The sequence below is a fragment of the Phoenix dactylifera genome, chromosome 12, assembly GCF_051530095.1.
Source record: "Phoenix dactylifera cultivar Ajwa chromosome 12, Ajwa_hap1_PhDact_Kaust_v1.1, whole genome shotgun sequence".
Classification (NCBI taxonomy): Eukaryota; Viridiplantae; Streptophyta; class Magnoliopsida; order Arecales; family Arecaceae; genus Phoenix; species Phoenix dactylifera.
The window spans coordinates 23,534,308-23,554,654 of NC_143201.1; the positions used below are offsets into that span (position 1 = coordinate 23,534,308).

A 20,347-nucleotide genomic window follows, 5' to 3' on the forward strand; every position below is an offset into this window, starting at 1 on the left:
TTGAACTTGGCTAAATTTTGGCTCCTGATATGGTGCCTTTTTTGCTTGGTATCTAGGGATGGGAAAATTGCTGTAGACCGGTTAGCTAAATATGCCTAAAGAAACCAGTTTGGCGAGGATGGTAGTAAGAATATTAGACTCAGCTGAATTTTGGCTACTGATGTAGTGACTTTTCTGTTGGATTCTTTCTTTAAGAGCCCAAAAAATCAAATATCCAAAAAAGCAAAACCTGTTTGATTCTGTTTATAGCAGATTATGAATGGATACATTATGTTACTATCCACAACTGTGAAAAGGAATTTTGGAACAGAATTTGTATTTCTCTAAATTGAAATCATGGCATTGGAAAAAGAAATCCAGGATTTGGAGTGGTCTGCCACCTCATAAAAGCAAATATTTTAGAACTGGGCAGAAAATTTACCGAATGGCTCTCACTTTAAAACAGGAAGTGAAGCTGTGAGAATATGGTTGAGGGCTTCAGCCAACTTATCCAAAACCTTTAATTGTTGCCAGCGAATTCAATATTAAAGTGTCCTTCTTCAGAAAATAGGCAAGTCTTTTATTTCTTTGTGATTCAATGGACTTTAAGCCGTGTATTAAAATTCTATTTTTATGGGTCTTTTGAGCAATTTGGTAGTTCTTCTACAGCAAAGAAGAAACCTGGAAGGCTTAAGAGGAGACTAGTTAGCAGTGTTTGGAGATTGTTTATCTAAGATTTTTCCTTTAATATAACCATCTTGTCTGAGTGATTTAAACTTAATGATCATTTCTTCAAAAGTTGAATCGGTGGCTAAGTCCTTTGAATTTTTCAGTGCCTGGACTGAGGTCATGAACTTTGTTGATCTATATTGGAATTTGATGGTGTCAGAAAGTTATACCCATGGTATAAAATTGTTCCAAAACTGAAGGTGTGAAGGGGAAACTAAAAGAAAGGAGCAGAAAGAATTTTCAAATCTGTATTGTTAATGTGGAAAAGACTTAAATTTAGATTGAACAGTATATGAATTCTCCAACTGGCTTCTCATGATCAGAAAATGCTGTCAAGAAAAACAAATCTTGATAAATAAGTATATGAGGATATCTAGTTTGAAGAATGATACTTTTTTCACCACAAACAAAGAATGATACTCTGGCTAAATTCAAGGATATCATGGCTGTTTATTGGTGGTTAAAAATTCAGCTTCTATGATCCTGCAAATCTTGTTGGTTGATATAAGTCATGTCTAGGTTTTAAGAATTAAGTGAATTGTTATTTTTGAATATTTGTCCAGCGATACTTGTCTATTTTTCTGGATTATGGTGTGTGTGCATTGAAACCGAAGCTTTCTTACCAAGAACAAGAAGGGTTTTAAGTGATGAGTGAAACCTTTGCATCACCAGAAGACATAGTTTTTTCCGTGCCATATTTTCTGACCTCTTTGAGTTCAACATGTTGTGTAGGCTCAGCATATAATATAAATTGTATCATCTAATTACCTGGTCAAAATCATTGCACAGAAATAGGATTTCTGGAGCTCAGTAGATAGTGCACTGAAAAAGTTTTAAGAATCATTATTTTACATGTCCGACTAAGTTTTCTTCATAATTGTTTGTTTAACCGGCACTCCAGTTCTATTTAAGCAATCTCAGCTATTTTTTGAGATAATATAATGCTGCAATTTGTTACTGTAACCAGGCTAACCTTGAAACAATATGCTCGCACTAGTTTTTTGTTTTTTTTCGTTTTTTCCAGTCACGGCAGTCTGGAAGTCGAAGTGCAGACTCAGCAATGGCATGCCAGAAACTGAAGGGAAACCTTCAGATGGTGTTCCATGTCCTTCCCAAGGACATGCAACAGCTCCTGCTCTTCAATCCTAAAAGAGCGGCACTTCTTCAAGGTAGCCCAGAACCCAACAAGGTTCCAGGACATCCTTTTGTACAGGGTAACTTGGTTTCTGAAACATAGTCATCTTTTTTGCCACTGTGAAATTAGCAGCCTTTCTTAGCATTGAATGGCCCCTAGCAATTCCTTCTCATTTTCAATTGTATATTTTTTGTGTGCTATAATTTCCTTAAGTTCATTACTGAAGCAGTTGAGGTGCAAACTGATTGCTTCAACAATGGCAGGTCACTGCATATTTACCTACATATTTTTATTTAAATGATTTTGTTTGGAGCAGAGGAGAATGCAGGGTTTCCGTTACAGTACATTGAACTTCCTGAGTTAGATAGCATTCTGTCATTTTTATTATTGACCGCAAGATGATAGCTTTTTCAGCTATATTTTAGGTTAGATTTACTTATTTATTTATTTTAATAATTTTTATTATTACTATTGTTATTATTATTATTATTAGGAGATAAAGATCCTCTGCCCAAGTTACTCTTTTTTATGGTTAAAAGTGGAGGAATATAAGATGCTCTTTTCAGCATCAATTATCTTAAGAAATTTGCTTACATTTTTTTTTTTTTTTGGTACATCGGTAGCTCACACACAACAGGTATGAGTATACCCCACAGAGTCAGACATTAAAAGAAAATGCAAGGAAGACAAAACAGAGACATGGTTCTTCCAAATAAAATCTACAGAATGATGAACCGTATGGGATGCCACCCAATCCGCAACGTTGTTAGCCTCCCTGCAGACATGAGTAGCCCGAAAGGCGACACATTCATCTAAAAATTGGCGATTGTCGAAGAGCAACCGCATCCCCCTGACAGTATTCCCGGGACCCATTCATCTAGTAAACCTTGAACTATCTAGGAGTCCCTTAATTTTACAAATCAAAACAGATTTTGCATAAAAAATCTGGCTATGTATAATCTCTACTTTCTTAATAAAAAAAATGTAATGATATAATGGATAAGCTTCTCAAGTTGTAGTATTTGACACGTGTATCTGTAGATTTATACTCTTAAGCTTCTATTTTCACTCCGACTTTTGAAGTTTTTAACGAATTACAAACTTATATCCATACCAAAAATAATAAATAAATAAATAAAATTTGATGGATTACTCGCTCTTTCTTAGCCCTTTATCAGAACAATCCCTTTGAAAAAAGACAGCTATGACCATGAATATTTTTATAAATGGGAGAGTGCCTGCCATCTCTCTCTCTCTCTCTCTCTCTCTCTCTCTCACACACTCACTATTTTTCAGTTAAATGATAAATGGATTTTTTTTTTGTAACAACACATACTCCTTTGGTGATCCATGTTTTCACTTTCCTTACTTAGGGTTATGATAATAGCATACACCAAGATTAATCATTGTTTAAAGGCCCAGTAAACTGGTCATTAACTAGGCAATAGGGAGCATTTTGTTTCTATTTACAAAATGATATATCCTAATTGTGTTTTTGCAAAAAAGGACTGTTGGGATTGGGCTGAAAGATGAGGATTAAGATGTCAAGATCCCCCTATACTAGGAGGAGCTTTTCTTATTTCCTGGAGTAAAACTGTAAAACTTATATTAATAATGGATCTCATGATATTTATTTTTATATCTGTATCCAAAGAATCGTAATATATCTCCACCTGTTTTTCTTTCAGAAGTAGCTTGCGAGCAAATTTTGTTACAAAACTTTCACATTTTAATTCTTATTTTCTAATGAGGTACACCTCAAGTTTTACCATATACGACCAAGATCTAGGTTCAGTCTTGCACTTCTTGCTGGTTAAAGGACATTGGTGGAGGTATACATTCAAACTAATATTTAGATGTTGTTCTTTTACCGGCTTTGGATTTGGATCTGAATCTTCTTTTTTCTTTGTTTTCAAATCTTCCATGTTTTTTTTCTAAAAACCGCTCCATGAAGTGCACGAACAATAAGAGAATATAATAGCAAAAGTGAGGGTATATTTATCAAATAGCTATTATGTTTCTTCTCATATGCACATCTTGATAACATAAATAATAGTTTAAGTAGGAAAATATTTTTCTCTTAATCCTAAACTAAGGTTTGCCGCATTGATTGATTCTCTAACCATTATAACATTATATTTCCATAATATAATTTTTTTTCTAAAGACGGTTAAAACCTTTTTTTTTTTGCTAAAACGGAAGAACCATATAATGTGTATGCATGAATGCAGTCAAGAAAATCAAAAAACAAAACATCACGGAGGGCACTAAGCAACTCCGCCTCTCTATAAAGTGGAGTTAATATTCTCCTTCACTATAAAGGGTACATTGTTTTTGCATTATGGCCATTTTACTGTGTGACATAATGAATATCTCATAGCAAAGCCTTTTAAGTTCCTAAATTAAATGAGAAGTTTGATCATGAAATATGTTATATTTGATCCAAGGGTATTGAACGCATTTCGCTGGCTGGAAGTGGCAAAACACGGGTTGGTTAGGTCTGATTTTCTCAAACTGATTTCTGAACTACCTACTATACAGGGGCGGCCCAAGCCTTAGGCGACCTAGGCGGTCGCCCAAGGCCCCGGCTCGGGAGAAGGCCCCGCGACGGCATGCTTGATCTACGCCTCTACCCTCCCAGCTCACGAAATATAGGTTCTACCAGCTAGCTAGCCGCAGCCCGCAGGATGGCAGGAGCCAACGGCTACCTCGACAAGACGCGGGTCGCCTCATCCTGCAGCTCTACTTCCTCCTCATCCGCATCCTCTGGCTACTTCTGCAGCTCTGCTTCCTCCTCCTCTGCTCCTCATTCCTATTTCCTCAAGGCTCAAACCTCTTCTACTCTGTAAGACTGTAACTCTGTTCGACTGTTCCCGTGTTCCGTGAAGGTGTGACCGTGTGACTGCCTGCCGCCGGGGTCGTCTACTCGTCTCCTCCTCGCCTCCCCCCGCGTGGCCGCGCCTCCGCCAGTCCGCCTCCCCGCCTCCTCGGGCCCCGGCATCCCGCGAGGCCGCGACCGTCCCCGCCTCCCCGGCATCCAGCCATCCAGGCTCCTCGGCTCCTTGCCTCCCTCCCGCCTCTCGGGCCCCCGGCTCTCGTGAGGCCGTGACCCCGTCGCCCGTCGGCCCGTCCGGCTCAATCCAGCGAGCCGGCGAGGTCGTCTCCTCCGCCTGAGCGCCTCCCAGTCCCCGGACCCCGCCTGTGACACCGTCAGCCGTCAGGCCGTCAGTCCGTGAGCCGTGACCTCCTCCGCTCCTCGCCCGCCCCCGGCCCCGGCTCCCGTGAGGCGTGAGGCCGTGATCCCGTGACGGCACGGCAGACGGCGTGACCTCCTCGCCTCCCTCGCCGGCCCCGGCCGTCCCCTCACCCTCAGCGGCTCAGCCCTCCCTCCCGTGAAGGCGTGAAGCAGTAGAGGGCCTAGAGGCCCGGCCGTCCCCTCACCCTCAGCCCTCCCTCCCGTCCGTATCACTGAGAGACTGTCAGTCTGTGACACTGACAGTGACTCAGTGAGTCAGTGGACAGTGGGTTACTGCGGGTAGTGGGCCTAGTCACTGTAGCACAAGTGCACAACATATGGTGTGATCCTTCTAACCCCCTTTTGTTGTTTGATTATATTTTCAACATCCAGTGTTTAATATCCCTAATTTTATTGCAATTTCTATAATTTTGTTACAATTTTTCTCTTCTATTTTTTCTCTTTTATATTTTAATTTGTTTGTAGTAATTATCTTAATTGTTTTGTTTACTAATATAATTTTTATATTCAAATGTCTAATAGAAAATATGAATGTGGATATGAAAAACTTAAAAAAAAAAGAAAAATCGAAAAACTCATTCAATCTCAAAAAGGAGCTCTAGATAAATTTGTTATGACAAACAAACAAAACACTACATCAAGTTCAACTCAGGAATTAACAACAAAACAAGCACCTGAAATAGAGCTAAAAGATGACATGAAAGGAATGAAACAAAATGAGATTGACAACCATATTCATGGTGAAGAACATAATGAGAAATTAGATGAAGATAGGATAAATAAGAATAGTGTAGAGCTTAATGAAAGTAGTTCTATTTCTACAAATATATACGATCCTGGTCAATGGAAGCAAATCGATACAAGGTTGAGAGATCTATTAGTAGAAAGAGGTCCAATTAGAGATTATGATCTTCATTTTCCTAAGGATGAAAATAATAGGCACTTCTCTACGCTACATTACATTCGTAAATTACCTAATGGTGAAAAATATGATAGAAGATGGTTAGTGTATTCGAAGGATTTGGATAGAGTATATTGTTTTTGTTGTAAATTATTTGATTCAACACCTAACACGAGTCACTTAGTCAATGAAGGAACTAGGAATTGGAAAAATCTAGGTATTATGATCAAAAGTCATGAAATAACTAATGAACATATTACTAGCATGAATAAATGGATTAATTTAGAAGTGAGATTATTGAAAAATAAGACAATTGATAAAAGTCTCCAAGAACAAATAAACCAAGAGAAAGATCATTGGAAAAAAGTATTATTGAGAATTATTGCTGTCGTAAAAAATCTTGCAAAAAATAATTTAGCATTTCGGGGAAAGAATGAAAAGATCTATCAAAGCAATAATGGAAATTTTTTAAGTCTTATTGAAATGATTGCAGAATTTGATCCAGTAATGCAAGAACATATTCGACGTATTCAACATGGTGAAATTCACAATCATTATTTAGGTCATAAGATTCAAAATGAATTGATTCAAATGTTAGCATCTGAAATTAAAACTATAATAATTAAAAAGATTAAAGAAGCAAAATACTTTTCTGTAATACTTGATTGCACTCCTGATGCAAGCCATCAAGAACAAATGACCCTAGTTTTAAGATGTGTAGATACTTCAACAAGTCCAGTAAAAATAGAAGAATATTTTTTAGAATTTTTAGAAGTAGATGATACCTCTGGAAAAGGCCTTTTTGTTGCACTTATAAATATAATAGAAAAATATAAACTTGATATTAATGATATAAGAGGACAAGGGTATGACAATGGGTCTAATATGAAAGGAAAACATCAAGGTGTACAAAAAAGATTATTAGATATAAATTCTAGAGCATTTTACACACCATGTGGATGTCATAACTTAAATTTAGTATTATGTGATACTGCTAACTCATGTCCTAAGGCTATATCTTTTTTTGGAGTAATACAACGAATTTATACCTTATTTTCTTCTTCTACAAAACGATGGAAAATTTTACAAGATAATGTATCTACATTAACTCTTAAACCTTTGTCACAGACACGTTGGGAAAGTCGTATTGAAAGTGTCAAAGCAATTAAACATCAAGCTCCTAAAATAAGAGATGCATTAGTTCAATTAGCGGAAACTAGTGAAGATCCTAAAATAAAGAGTGAGGCTATATGTTTAGCTACATATGAGATTGAAAATTTTGAATTCTTGTTAGGCATGAATATATGGTACGATATATTGTTTGCTGTTAATTCAGTTAGTAAGAACTTACAATCTGAAGACATGCATATTGATGTTGCTATAGATCAATTAAAAAATCTTCTTTCTTATTTGAAAAGTTATAGGGAAAATGGATTCATGAATGCTTTGAATTCATCTAAAGAAATTGCAAATGAAATGGAAATAGAACCTATATTTCGTGAAAAACGTGTGATCCGTAGAAAAAAACAATTTGATGAAAATAGTAATGATGAAACAACAAGATCAGCTGAAGAATCTTTTAGAATTGATTACTTTTTATATATAGTAGATCAAGCTATTTCTTCAATTCAAAATAGGTTTGAACAATTCACCATATATGAAGATATTTTTGGTTTTTTGTTTAATTTTAGAAAGTTAAAATCTTTGAATGAAGAGAATTTGAAAAAGTATTGTCTTAATCTTGAAAACTTTTTAAAGCACGGTGAATATTCTGATATTGATGGTCTTGATCTGTTTTCGGAGTTAAATGTTTTAAAAGAAGTTTTACAAATAGAAACTAGTACCCCTATTGATACTTTAAGTTTTATTAAAAAAACAGATTCTTTTCCAAATGCATTCATTGCTTATAGGATATTGTTGACAATACCTGTAACAGTTGCTTCTGCTGAAAGAAGTTTTTCAAAATTAAAGTTGATAAAAACTTATTTGCGGTCAACTATGTCACAAGAAAGATTAAATGGATTAGCTATATTATCGATTGAAAATAATATTTTAATGAATCTTGAGTACAAAAGTTTGATTAGTAATTTTGCATCTCAAAAAGCTAGACGGATTATTTTTAAATAATTTTTTAAAGTATTTTATACTTATTAAAAATTTATTATTATTATTATTATTATTATTTTAAAAAAGGCCTCATTTAGTGAGTTCGTCCGAGGCCCCCAAATGCATTGGGCCGCCCCTGCTTCTAATAATAGTAATAATGCTAATAATAGCAATGCTTCTAATAATAATAATGCTAATAATAGTACTAATACTAATTTTAGCAATACTGTTAATAATAGTAATAATAATAATTATAGTGATAATACTAATTGTATTAATATTGCTAATTATAGTAATACTGCTAATAATACTAATAATGCTAATAATAGTAATAATACTAATAATAAAAATAATGCTAATTATAGCAATCATACTAATAATAGTAAGTGTTACGGGGGAACTAAGCCGCCATGCCCCACGTGACCGGCACGCGCGCCCAGGAAGACTACGGCTGCCCTTTGATCCAGCAATCCGACCCCGAGTCGGATATCCTCGGCTCCGCAGCCCGACCCCGAGTCGGCTGCCCTTTGATCCAGCAATCCGACCCCGAGTCGGATATCCTCGGCTCCACAGCCCGACCCCGAGTCGGCTGCCCCTTGATCCAGCGCTCCGACCCCGAGTCGGAGATCTCTTGATAACGACAGGCTATTCCCCAAGAGGCACGCCGCGGCCTCCTGCTCCACTACTCCCTGCAACGGCTGTATCCGATGCTGCTCCACGATCTCCTGCATCAGCCGTACAAAGCGGAGCCCCACTATGCCCTGACGTGGCCGTACCCGGTGCTGCTCCACGACGCCCTGTAACGGCCATGTCAGTGGCCACACCATCGTGCCCCACGATAACGAACCCCCCTGAGAGACCCCCCAGCCAGGTATATATGCGGCTGGGGGGAGAAAGGGGGGGGTGAGCAATATCTCCCAGAGCACTCTCTTACTTGCGATTATCACCTCTCCTCCTCCTCCAATCTCCTCTGACTTGACCGTCGGAGGGCCATCACCACCCTGGTGGTGGTGCAAGGCTTGTTTGCAGGTTTCTTGGCGGAAGGTGGAGCGCAACCAACACCAACCAAGACAACTCAGACGGAACCCCGTTCACACCGCAGTGCCAATCGTTCTCGGTTTGCACCACCAGCAACAGTTGGCGCTAGAGGAAGGGACGAATCTTAGAACGATCGTAATGGCACAGCGAGGTGGTCGTGGAGCTTCCAATGCTTCCGGTCGCGGAGCCTCTCGCGCCTCCGGCCGGGAGGCTGCTGCGTCCCCAACGCACTCTCAGCAGCACTCCACCGCCCCTTCTCCCATTCAGACGGTCGAAGCTGCTCAGTTCGACCAGCTAGCCCAGCAGGTTCGCACCCTCGCGGAGGCAGTGCAGAATCTGCAGGGTGTGATCTCTCGGGTGCCGCAACGGGCTCAGGAGCCGCTGCCCCCCGAGCACTCGCCTCTTCCTCACAACCCGCGCTCCTTCCTCTCCCATGGAGAGGAGCGCCGGCGCGAGGAGGATTCTCGAGTGCGGTCCATTCTGCCAGGACCTTCTCATCGGAGCTGTGCGGGGTACGAGAGGCGGACCCGGGCGCGTTCTCAGACACCCCAGTCCTCGAGGGGCCCGCACTCCAGTCGGTCCCCCTCGCGCCGCTCCTTGTCCCCCACCCACCGGTCGCGCTCCCTGGACCGGCGGGTGGACGATCTCCACAGACAGCTCCAGGTCCTGAAGGGCCACTCCAAAGATCCCTTCGCTGACTTGGAGATCTCCTCCCAGCCGGCGCTTGCCTCGAGGATCCTGCGGACCCCGAACCCGCCGGGGTTCAAAATGCCGGCGATCGAACCCTACGACGGGGCGGCGGACCCGCGGGACCACGTGGAGAGTTTCAGGACTCTTATGCTCCTCCATGGAGCATCGGATCCGCTCCTCTGCAAGGCCTTCCCGGCGACCCTCCGTGGCCCGGCAAGGGCATGGTTCGCCGGCCTGGAGGCTAACTCCATCCAGTCCTTCGACCAGTTCACCCGCTTCTTCATCAGCCATTTCGCCGTCAGTAGCAGGCGGCGACTGGTCTCCGACTCCCTCTTTGATGTCCGGCAAAACAAGGGAGAAAGCCTGCGGGATTATCTCACCCGCTTCAACAAGGCTACACTGGAGGTCCGGAACCTGAGCCAGGAAGTGGCTCTCTCAGCCCTGAAGCGTGGCTTCCGGAAGGGCAGACTCACCTTCTCCCTGGACAAACGCCTGCCGCGGAGCTTCCCGGAGCTGTTATCTCGGGCAAACCAGTATGCAGACGCCGAAGAGGCAGCCTCCCACCGGAACAAGGAGGCCGCCGAGGCCCCTCTAAAGCCCGGGAAGAAAAGGCGAAAAGAGGCACCCCAGAGGAGGAGCCCGACGCCTCAATGCCGGCGCAGAAGCCCGTCACCAGCAAGGAACCACGGCGCCACACGCCCTCGTTCTCCGCACCGACGCTTCAACCGGTACACCCCACTCCTGGCCCCCCGGGCCCAGATCCTCATGGAGGTCAAGGGGCGGGAGGACCTCCCGGTCCCGAGGCAGATGAAGAAGATCCCTGGGAGGAGGCCTTCTCGGGCATACTGTGAGTACCACCGAGACCACGGCCACGATACCGAAGACTGCTTCCAGCTTCGGGACGAGATCGAGGCTCTCATTCGCCGAGGGCGTCTCGGTCGATATGTAAACGACCGACGTCCCCCGGCAGACCCGCGTCCGGCCGACCCGGCCCCTCAGGAGCCTCGGGAGCAGAATCGACCCGTTGCGGGAGTGATCCACACCATCACTGGGGGCTGCTCTCGGCCCGTGAGGAACGCAGGGGGCTCGGCGGAAGCATCAGGAGTGGCCGTCGCGAAGAGGCAGCGGGTCGGAAATGTAATCGCTTTTTGTGATGAAGATGTAAAGGGGGTTCAGACTCCCCACGATGACGCCATGGTGATCTCTCTCACTATGGCGAACTATGATGTAAGGCGTGTTCTTGTGGATAGTGGAAGCTCAGCTGATATTTTGTATTACGAGGCCTTCCAAAAGATGAGCTTGTCCCGACAATTGTTGCACAAAACATCCACCCCCCTCATAGGATTCACTGGAGACGCTATCTCGGCCGAAGGTGTCATTGAGCTGCCTGTGACTGCGGGCGTTGCACCCGCAGAAGCCACGGTGCGACTCGGGTTCTTGGTCGTCCGTGTCCCCTCGGCCTACAACGCTATCCTCGGACGACCCGGACTGAACGCCCTTCGCGCGGTGGTTTCTACCTACCATTTGCTCATGCGGTTCCCCACGGCGGCCGGGATTGGAGAGGTCCGAGGTGACCAACCAACCGCACGGTAGTGTTTCCTAGCAACTCTCAAAGGGAAGAAGCCCATGGAGGCCCTAAGCGTCGAGTCCCTTGACGCCAGAGACGAAGTGGCCTTGCGGCACGGGGAGCCGGCCGAGGGCGTAATCGAAGTTCCCCTCGAAGAAGGCCGCCCGGACCGCACGGTCCGGGTCGGTGCCAACCTCGACTTGGAAGCTCGGCTCCGGTTAGTGGAATTCCTCCGAGCCAATGCTGATGTGTTTGCTTGGTCGGCGGCCGATGTACCTGGGATCGACCCGGAGGTCATTTCCCACGCCCTCAACGTCGACCCGACCCACCGACCAGTAAAGCAAAAGAAGAGACACTGTGCCCCGGATCGGATCCGGGTGGTCGACCAGGAGGTAGACAAACTCTTGGAGGCAGGTTTCATAAGGGAAGTGAGCTACCCCGAGTGGCTGGCAAACGTCGTACTTGTCCGGAAGGCGAGCGGGAAGTGGAGGATGTGCGTCGACTACACCGACCTGAACAAGGCGTGCCCCAAGGATAGCTTTCCGCTTCCGCGAATAGACCAACTGGTCGACGCGACTTCCGGATATCAGCTGCTGTCTTTCATGGACGCCTTCTCCGGCTACAACCAAATAATGATGGCTCCACAGGACGAGGAGAAAACGGCCTTCATAACAGACAGGGGGCTGTACTGTTACAAGGTAATGCCCTTCGGTCTGAAGAACGCTGGCGCTACTTACCAGCGCCTCGTCAATAAAATCTTCAAGGAACAGATCGGCCGGAACATGGAGGTGTACGTGGACGATATGCTGGTAAAGAGCCGCCATGCGGATCAGCACATTGCGGATCTGGAGGAGACCTTCGCCACCTTGCGGAAGTTTCGTTTGAAGCTAAACCCAGCGAAGTGCGCCTTTGGTGCTTCGGCCGGGAGGTTCCTCGGCTTCATTGTCAACCAGCGGGGGATCGAGGCCAACCCGGACAAAATCAAGGCCATCCAAGATATGTCCCCTCCGACCAAAGTGAAGGAGGTTCAGGAGCTCGCTGGGAGGGTCGCCGCGCTCGGACGATTTGTGGCAAAATCGGCCGAACGCTGCCAACCGTTCTTCAAGGTGTTGAAGCGCCCGAAAGACTTCCTCTGGACGGCTGAATGTCAAGTGGCGTTCGACCAGCTCAAGGAGTACATGGCGTCTCCTCCCCTGCTGTCCAAGCCGCAAGAGGGGGAGATGCTCTACCTTTACCTGGCGGTCTCCCCAACCGCAGTCAGCGCAGTACTGGTTCGGGAAGAGGCAAAACTTCAGAAGCCCGTGTACTACACCAGCCGAGTCCTCCGGGATGCCGAGACGCGGTACACGAAGGCTGAAAAGATCGCCTTCGCGCTGCTGACTGCGACCAGGAGGCTTCGCCCCTATTTCCAGGCTCATTCTGTCACCCTTTTGACCGATCAACCACTGCGGCAGATCCTCAGCAATCCTGAGAATGCGGGACGGCTGGTGAAGTGGGCAGTAGAACTTGGTGAGTTCGACATCCGCTACCAGCCCCGGCCCGCCATCAAGGCCCAGGTGCTCGCGGACTTTCTCGCTGAGTGCACTGTGCAGGAGGCGGAACCTAGGCCGCCGGAAACACCCAGCCTCGATCTCCCGATCTGGACGCTCCACATTGACGGGTCGTCGAACCCTGAAGGTGGAGGGGCTGGGCTGGTCCTTACCAATCCCGATGGAGTGATAGCCGAGTATGCCTTGAGGTTCGGATTTCCAGTGACCAACAATGAGGCGGAGTACGAGGCCCTAGTCACGGGACTCAAACTCGCCAAGGAGCTCGGCATCCGGCGTCTGAAGGTCTTCACCGACTCCCAGCTGGTGGTCGGGCAGGTTCGAGGGGAGTTCGAGGCACGGAGCCCGACCATGCAGAGCTACGTCCGGAAGGTGCAAGCACTCATTCCCGACCTCGGCAGTATTGACATTCAGCAGGTCCCAAGGAGGAAAATGCTAGGGCCGACAGGTTGTCCCGCTTGGTGGGCGCTGAGGCACACAACTTGTCAAGGGCGATATACCTGGAGACCCTAGATGCCCCGAGCATCGGCGAGGCTGAAGCGGTAATGGCAATTGATCCGGAACCATCTTGGATGGACCCGCTTGTAGCTTACCTCGCCGAAGGGATCCTCCCCGAAGATGAAGATCAAGCTCGGCGACTTGTTATGAAGTCCGCCCACTACGTACTCTACGAAGGGAGGCTGTATCGGACCTCGTTCACCGCCCCCCTCTTAAGGTGCCTCCGCCCTTCGGAAGCGGCTTACGCCCTCAGCGAAGTCCACGAAGGCATCTGCAGATCGCACCTGGGGGCTAGGTCCCTGGCACATAAGATCATGAGGCAAGGCTACTATTGGCCGACCTTATTGGAAGACTCAAAGGATCACGTACGGAAATGCGACGCCTGCCAGCGCCACGCCAACATCCAGAGAGTCCCCTCTGTTCCCTTGGCGCCAATCACCGCCCCCTGGCCCTTTGCACAGTGGGGAATGGATATCCTCGGACCATTCCCCATCGCTTCGGCCCAGCGGAAATTTTTGATTGTCGCCATCGACTACTTCACCAAGTGGGTGGAGGCAGAGCCACTGGCCACCATCACGGAGGCGCAAGTCCGGAAGTTCGTAAAGAAGAACATCATTGTCCGATTTGGGGTACCTCGGGTCCTCATCTCGGATAACGGTCGACAGTTTGATAACAAGCATTTCCGAGACTTCTGCGAGGAGTTCGGGATCGAACATCGGTTCACGTCCGTGTCGCATCCCCAAACCAACGGCGAGGCCGAGGTCACAAATCGGACAATCCTCCAAGGTATCAAAGCGCGGATCGGACGGACGGGGCAAGCTTGGGTCGAGGAACTCGAGAATGTCCTTTGGGCGTATCGGACCACGCATCGGACTCCTACCGGGGAGACGCCTTTCAGCCTAACCTATGGCACGGAAGCCGTTGTCCCCGTAGAGCTCGGACTTCCCTCACCTCGGGTAGCCGCACACCGACCCGAGGCCAACTCGGAGCAACTCCGAGGGAACCTGGATCTCTTGGAAGAAGCAAGGGAAATGGCGCAGGTTCGGATGGCAATGTATCAGCGGAGGGTGGCCCGATATTACAACTCCAAAGTCCGACCGAAGCTTTTCAGAATTGGAGATCTGGTGCTGAGGCGAGCTAAGGCATCTCAACCTACGGAAGGTGGGAAGCTAGCGCCGAATTGGGAAGGCCCGTATAAAGTTCGTTGGATAAACCGACCTGGCTCCTACCAGTTGGAAGCCCTAGATGGCCGAGAAATTCCAAGGGGCTGGAATTCCGCTAACCTGCGGATGTATTACCAGTAGAACAACAAGGCCAGAAAGACAATTTGAAAAGGTGCAACACTTTTCATTTCAATAATTTCTGGTTACAGTGGCGTGCTCGTGTGATTACAAGGAATTCCCAGAGGGAAATTAGGGAGTAAAGAAAGCAAAGAAGAGGTGGAGAATCCGTGGAGCTGAGGACCGAGGATCCCAAACCCTCAATCCAAAGCAGCTGCAATCCCACCGGAAGTGGGTGCTTCTAACCGGAGGCGCCATCCAGCACCTCACCAAAAAGACGAGGAGCCGCCGCAGAAGAAGCTCCCGCTGCCCCCAGGGGAACGCCGCCTCCAAAGGATATTCCCATCCTCCCCAGTGGTAGGAAAGAGAAGGAATTCGAGGGGGAAGAGCATATGGAGGCGCGGTCCCGGACTGAGCGTCTGGTGCAGAGCTCAATCGGGAGGCTGAACTTCAAGGAGGGGAGATGTGATCCCGGATGAAACGCCTAGAGCGGAGTTCCGCCGGGAAGACCCTCCTTGTTGATCCCAGATGAAACGGCTAGTTGGCTGAAGTCGCAAGGGGAGCGCCTCCCCTTTCCTTCAACAGGAGTCTCTCAGTCATATGCCAAGGAGGAGGTCCGCGATCCAAGGCAACCTGAACAGCTCCGGCTTGGCAAACTCCATCGTACCTGCACCTGTATTTATAGCCAAACTGCGGCCCCCTGGTCGTTCCGATGCGGGTGGCTCCAATAAATGCAGGCGCATTGAAATCGGAGCCGTTCCGGCTCCCGAGGCGTATCTCCCCGCGATTTCCTAAGCGTCATTCTCCTTAAACCGCATTCTTTGTGCAGGACAATCCGGGTGTCATGTACCCCTAGGTCCACATATCTCCGCTCGCGCCCAGGCCGTATCCTCCTCGAAGAACCCGCGTATCGCGGCCGCTCAACTAACACTCCTCGCAAGCAGCAGCTGGCGATCCGATTTCCCAGGTAACGCATTAATTAGCGTTTAATGCCCTTCTCGTGTTCCCCCAGGCAACGCTTAGAGAAAAGGAGAAACATGATCGCGGCTGGCCACGGAGAAACCCCGTCGGGCAGCGAGCGACAAGCGCACGACCAGCGAGCGGAATTTCCCGAGGCTCGGCCCTCGGATGCCTGGCTAGCCCGATGATCATCCCGGGAGCAGACTAGCCGGAAGCCCCGACCGGTCGCCTCGGCTTGCGCCAGCCTTGGCCGACCAACGAGTGGAATGTCCCGAGGCTCGGCCCTCGGATGCCAGGCTAACCCGATGATCATCCCGGGAGCAGACTAGCCTGAAGCCCCGACCGGTCGCCTCGGCTTGCGCCAGCCTTGGCCGACCAACGAGCGGAAGGTCCCGAGGCTCGGCCCTCGGATGCCAGGCTAACCCGATGATCATCCCGGGAGCAGACTAGCCTGAAGCCCCGACCGGTCGCCTCGGCTTGCGCCAGCCTTGGCCGACCAACGAGTGGAATGTCCCGAGGCTCGGCCCTCGGATGCCAGGCTAACCCGATGATCATCCCGGGAGCAGACTAGCCTGAAGCCCCGACCGGTCGCCTCGGCTTGCGCCAGCCTTGGCCGACCAACGAGCGGAATGTCCCGAGGCTCGGCCCTCGGATGCCAGGCTAACCCGACGATCATCCCGGGAGCAGACTAGCCTGAAGCCCCGACCGGTCGCCTCGGCTCGCGCCAGCCTTGGCCGACCAACGAGTGGAATTTCCTGAGGCTTGACAACCCTCGGATGCCAGGCTAACCCGACGATCATCCCGGGAGCAGACTAGCCTGAAGCCCCGACCGGTCGCCTCGGCTTGCGCCAGCCTTGGCCGACCAACGAGCGGAATTTCCTGAGGCTTGACGGCCCTCGGATGCCTGGCTAGCCCGATGATCATCCCGGGAGCAGACTAGCCGGAAGCCCCGACCGGTCGCCTCGGCTTGCGCTAGCCTTGGCCGACCAACGAGCGGAAGGTCCCGAGGCTCGGCCCTCGGATGCCAGGCTAACCCGATGATCATCCCGGGAGCAGACTAGCCTGAAGCCCCGACCGGTCGCCTCGGCTTGCGCCAGCCTTGGCCGACCAACGAGTGGAATGTCCCGAGGCTCGGCCCTTGGATGCCAGGCTAACCCGATGATCATCCCGAGAGCAGACTAGCCTGAAGCCCCGACCGGTCGCCTCGGCTTGCGCCAGCCTTGGCCGACCAACGAGCGGAATGTCCCGAGGCTCGGCCCTCGGATGCCAGGCTAACCCGACGATCATCCCGGGAGCAGACTAGCCTGAAGCCCCGACCGGTCGCCTCGGCTCGCGCCAGCCTTGGCCGACCAACGAGTGGAATTTCCTGAGGCTTGACAACCCTCGGATGCCAGGCTAACCCGACGATCATCCCGGGAGCAGACTAGCCTGAAGCCCCGACCGGTCGCCTCGGCTTGCGCCAGCCTTGGCCGACCAACGAGCGGAATTTCCTGAGGCTTGACGGCCCTCGGATGCCTGGCTAGCCCGATGATCATCCCGGGAGCAGACTAGCCGGAAGCCCCGACCGGTCGCCTCGGCTTGCGCCAGCCTTGGCCGACCAACGAGTGGAAGGTCCCGAGGCTCGGCCCTCGGATGCCAGGCTAACCCGATGATCATCCCGGGAGCAGACTAGCCTGAAGCCCCGACCGGTCGCCTCGGCTTGCGCCAGCCTTGGCCGACCAACGAGCGGAAGGTCCCGAGGCTCGGCCCTCGGATGCCAGGCTAACCCGATGATCATCCCGGGAGCAGACTAGCCTGAAGCCCCGACCGGTCGCCTCGGCTTGCGCCAGCCTTGGCCGACCAACGAGTGGAATGTCCCGAGGCTCGGCCCTCGGATGCCAGGCTAACCCGATGATCATCCCGGGAGCAGACTAGCCTGAAGCCCCGACCGGTCGCCTCGGCTTGCGCCAGCCTTGGCCGACCAACGAGCGGAATGTCCCGAGGCTCGGCCCTCGGATGCCAGGCTAACCCGACGATCATCCCGGGAGCAGACTAGCCTGAAGCCCCGACCGGTCGCCTCGGCTCGCGCCAGCCTTGGCCGACCAACGAGTGGAATTTCCTGAGGCTTGACAACCCTCGGATGCCAGGCTAACCCGACGATCATCCCGGGAGCAGACTAGCCTGAAGCCCCGACCGGTCGCCTCGGCTTGCGCCAGCCTTGGCCGACCAACGAGCGAAATTTCCTGAGGCTTGACGGCCCTCGGATGCCTGGCTAGCCCGATGATCATCCCGGGAGCAGACTAGCCGGAAGCCCCGACCGGTCGCCTCGGCTTGCGCTAGCCTTGGCCGACCAACGAGCGGAAGGTCCCGAGGCTCGGCCCTCGGATGCCAGGCTAACCCGATGATCATCCCGGGAGCAGACTAGCCTGAAGCCCCGACCGGTCGCCTCGGCTTGCGCCAGCCTTGGCCGACCAACGAGTGGAATGTCCCGAGGCTCGGCCCTCGGATGCCAGGCTAACCCGATGATCATCCCGGGAGCAGACTAGCCTGAAGCCCCGACCGGTCGCCTCGGCTTGCGCCAGCCTTGGCCGACCAACGAGCGGAATGTCCCGAGGCTCGGCCCTCGGATGCCAGGCTAACCCGACGATCATCCCGGGAGCAGACTAGCCTGAAGCCCCGACCGGTCGCCTCGGCTCGCGCCAGCCTTGGCCGACCAACGAGTGGAATTTCCTGAGGCTTGACAACCCTCGGATGCCAGGCTAACCCGACGATCATCCCGGGAGCAGACTAGCCTGAAGCCCCGACCGGTCGCCTCGGCTTGCGCCAGCCTTGGCCGACCAACGAGCGGAATTTCCTGAGGCTTGACGGCTCTCGGATGCCTGGCTAGCCCGATGATCATCCCGGGAGCAGACTAGCCGGAAGCCCCGACCGGTCGTTTCGGCTTGCGCCAGCCTTGGCCGACCAACGAGTGGAAGGTCCCGAGGCTCGGCCCTCGGATGCCAGGCTAACCCGATGACCATCCCGGGAGCAGACTAGCCTGAAGCCCCGACCAGTTGCCTCGGCATGCGCCAGCCTTGGTCGACCAACGAGTGGAATTTCCTGAGGCCTAACCCTCGGATGCCTGGCTTAGCGCCGGAAGAATTTCCTGGGGCCTAACCCTCGGATGCCTGGCTTAGCGCCGGAAGAATTTCCTGAGGCCTAACCCTCGGATGCCTGGCTTGGCGCCGGAAGAATTTCCTGAGGCCTAACCCTCGGATGCCTGGCTTAGCGCCGGAAGAATTTCCCGAGGCCTAACCCTCGGATGCCTGGCTTAGCGCCGGAAGAATTTCCTGAGGCCCAACCCTCGGATGCCTGGCTTAGCGCCGGAAGAGTTTCCTGAGGCCTAACCCTCGGATGCCTGGCCTAGCGCCGGAAGAATTTCGGGAGCCAGGAGTCAGCAAGACGCTACCGAGAGTTAAAAGAAAAAGAAGGACGAAGGCGAGATGAAGAAACATTCAACTTGCATTAATTTTCATTGTTTCAGGGCCGAGGCCCATACAATTTGGCAAAACCCCGGTATACAAAAAAAAAAAAAAGAAGACAACGAAAGGTACAAGAGGTCAGCTTGGAGGAACTCCCAGGTCGGGAACGTCGGGCTCGTCCGCAGGAGGTAGGGAAGCAGCAGGAGAACCAGCAGGCAATGGCGCCGGAGAGGAGTCGAGAAGGGAAATCTCGCTCAGGTCAACTTCGGGGTACTTAGCCGACACCCTTGCCAGGCCCTCCTCGAAGCCTAAGATAAAGGCTTCGGCCCCCGCGTCCGACGCGTCACGGACAAACTCGTCGGACTGACGATAGGTCTGTACTGCCTCCGACATATCATGAGCGAACTCGGCGGACTGGCGATAAGCCTCTACCGCCTGACGCCCGATTTCCGCACTCCTCTCGGCCAGCGCCGCCTCTGCCCGCTCCATAATCTGGGCTTTCGCCTCCAAGACCCTCGCCACAATCCGGCCTTCCGCCTCGGTGGAGACCCTCAGCAGCTCAGCCCGAGCCTCCTTGTGCTTCGCTTCGGCAGCAATGCGAGCAGCCTCAGCCTCCGTCAGGCGCGAATGAAGCTCCTGATCGCTCGCACGGGACTTCTCCAAGGCCGACTCCAATTCGCCCAGCTTAGCTTCAAGAGACCGGATTCGGTTGCGGGCGTTGTCGGCTGACCGCTGGGCCTTCTCCCACCTCTCCCGGTAGTCGGCAGCCTTCCGGGACTGCTTCTCGGCCCGCTCATCCGCCTTCTTGACCTCGCCCTCGAGACCCGAGGCAACCTTGAGCTGCTCCTGAGCCTCCAACAGTTGCTTCTCGAGGGCAGCAAAGCCGAGTGCCCGCTCTTCGGCCTCCCGGAGCCTCGCCTCGAAGTCCCCGGTCGTCCTGCCTGCCACAGCCTGGCCTCCCTTTTCCACTGCTTTCAGCCGGTCCTCGGCCTTCGCCAGAAGCCCCGCCTGTTCCTTGTAGCACTCCTCCAGACGGATCATGTACTGGGCGAGCTAAGAAATAGGAAAAATAAGGGAGTCAGGTGGAGAACAACAGAGCCAATAAATGGTGAAAAGCGGCCAGAAGAACACTCACCGACATGAGACAGACACAGCTGGCAGCCCCAACGTCAGAGACCTCCAACTCCCGGACCCGCCGACGGTCCTTCTCCAGCAGCACTG

The 20,347-nt window shown here is 50.6% G+C and overlaps 1 protein-coding gene across 1 annotated transcript; it reads left to right on the forward strand.

Annotated features, from left to right (window-relative positions):
* Positions 1 to 6,094: 6,094 nt before the first annotated feature.
* LOC149751564 (uncharacterized) lies at positions 6,095 to 8,127 on the forward strand. The gene has a single exon (XM_089926788.1). The coding sequence runs from the start codon at positions 6,223 to 6,225 to the stop codon at positions 8,125 to 8,127; it is 1,905 nt and encodes a 634-aa protein (XP_089782914.1). The 5' UTR covers positions 6,095 to 6,222.
* Positions 8,128 to 20,347: the final 12,220 nt, after the last annotated feature.

What these genes read in the sequence shown, in the direction of transcription:
- LOC149751564 (XM_089926788.1), top strand. Translation starts at nt 6,223, where the DNA reads ATGATCAAAAGTCATGAAATAACTAATGAACATATTACTAGCATGAAT.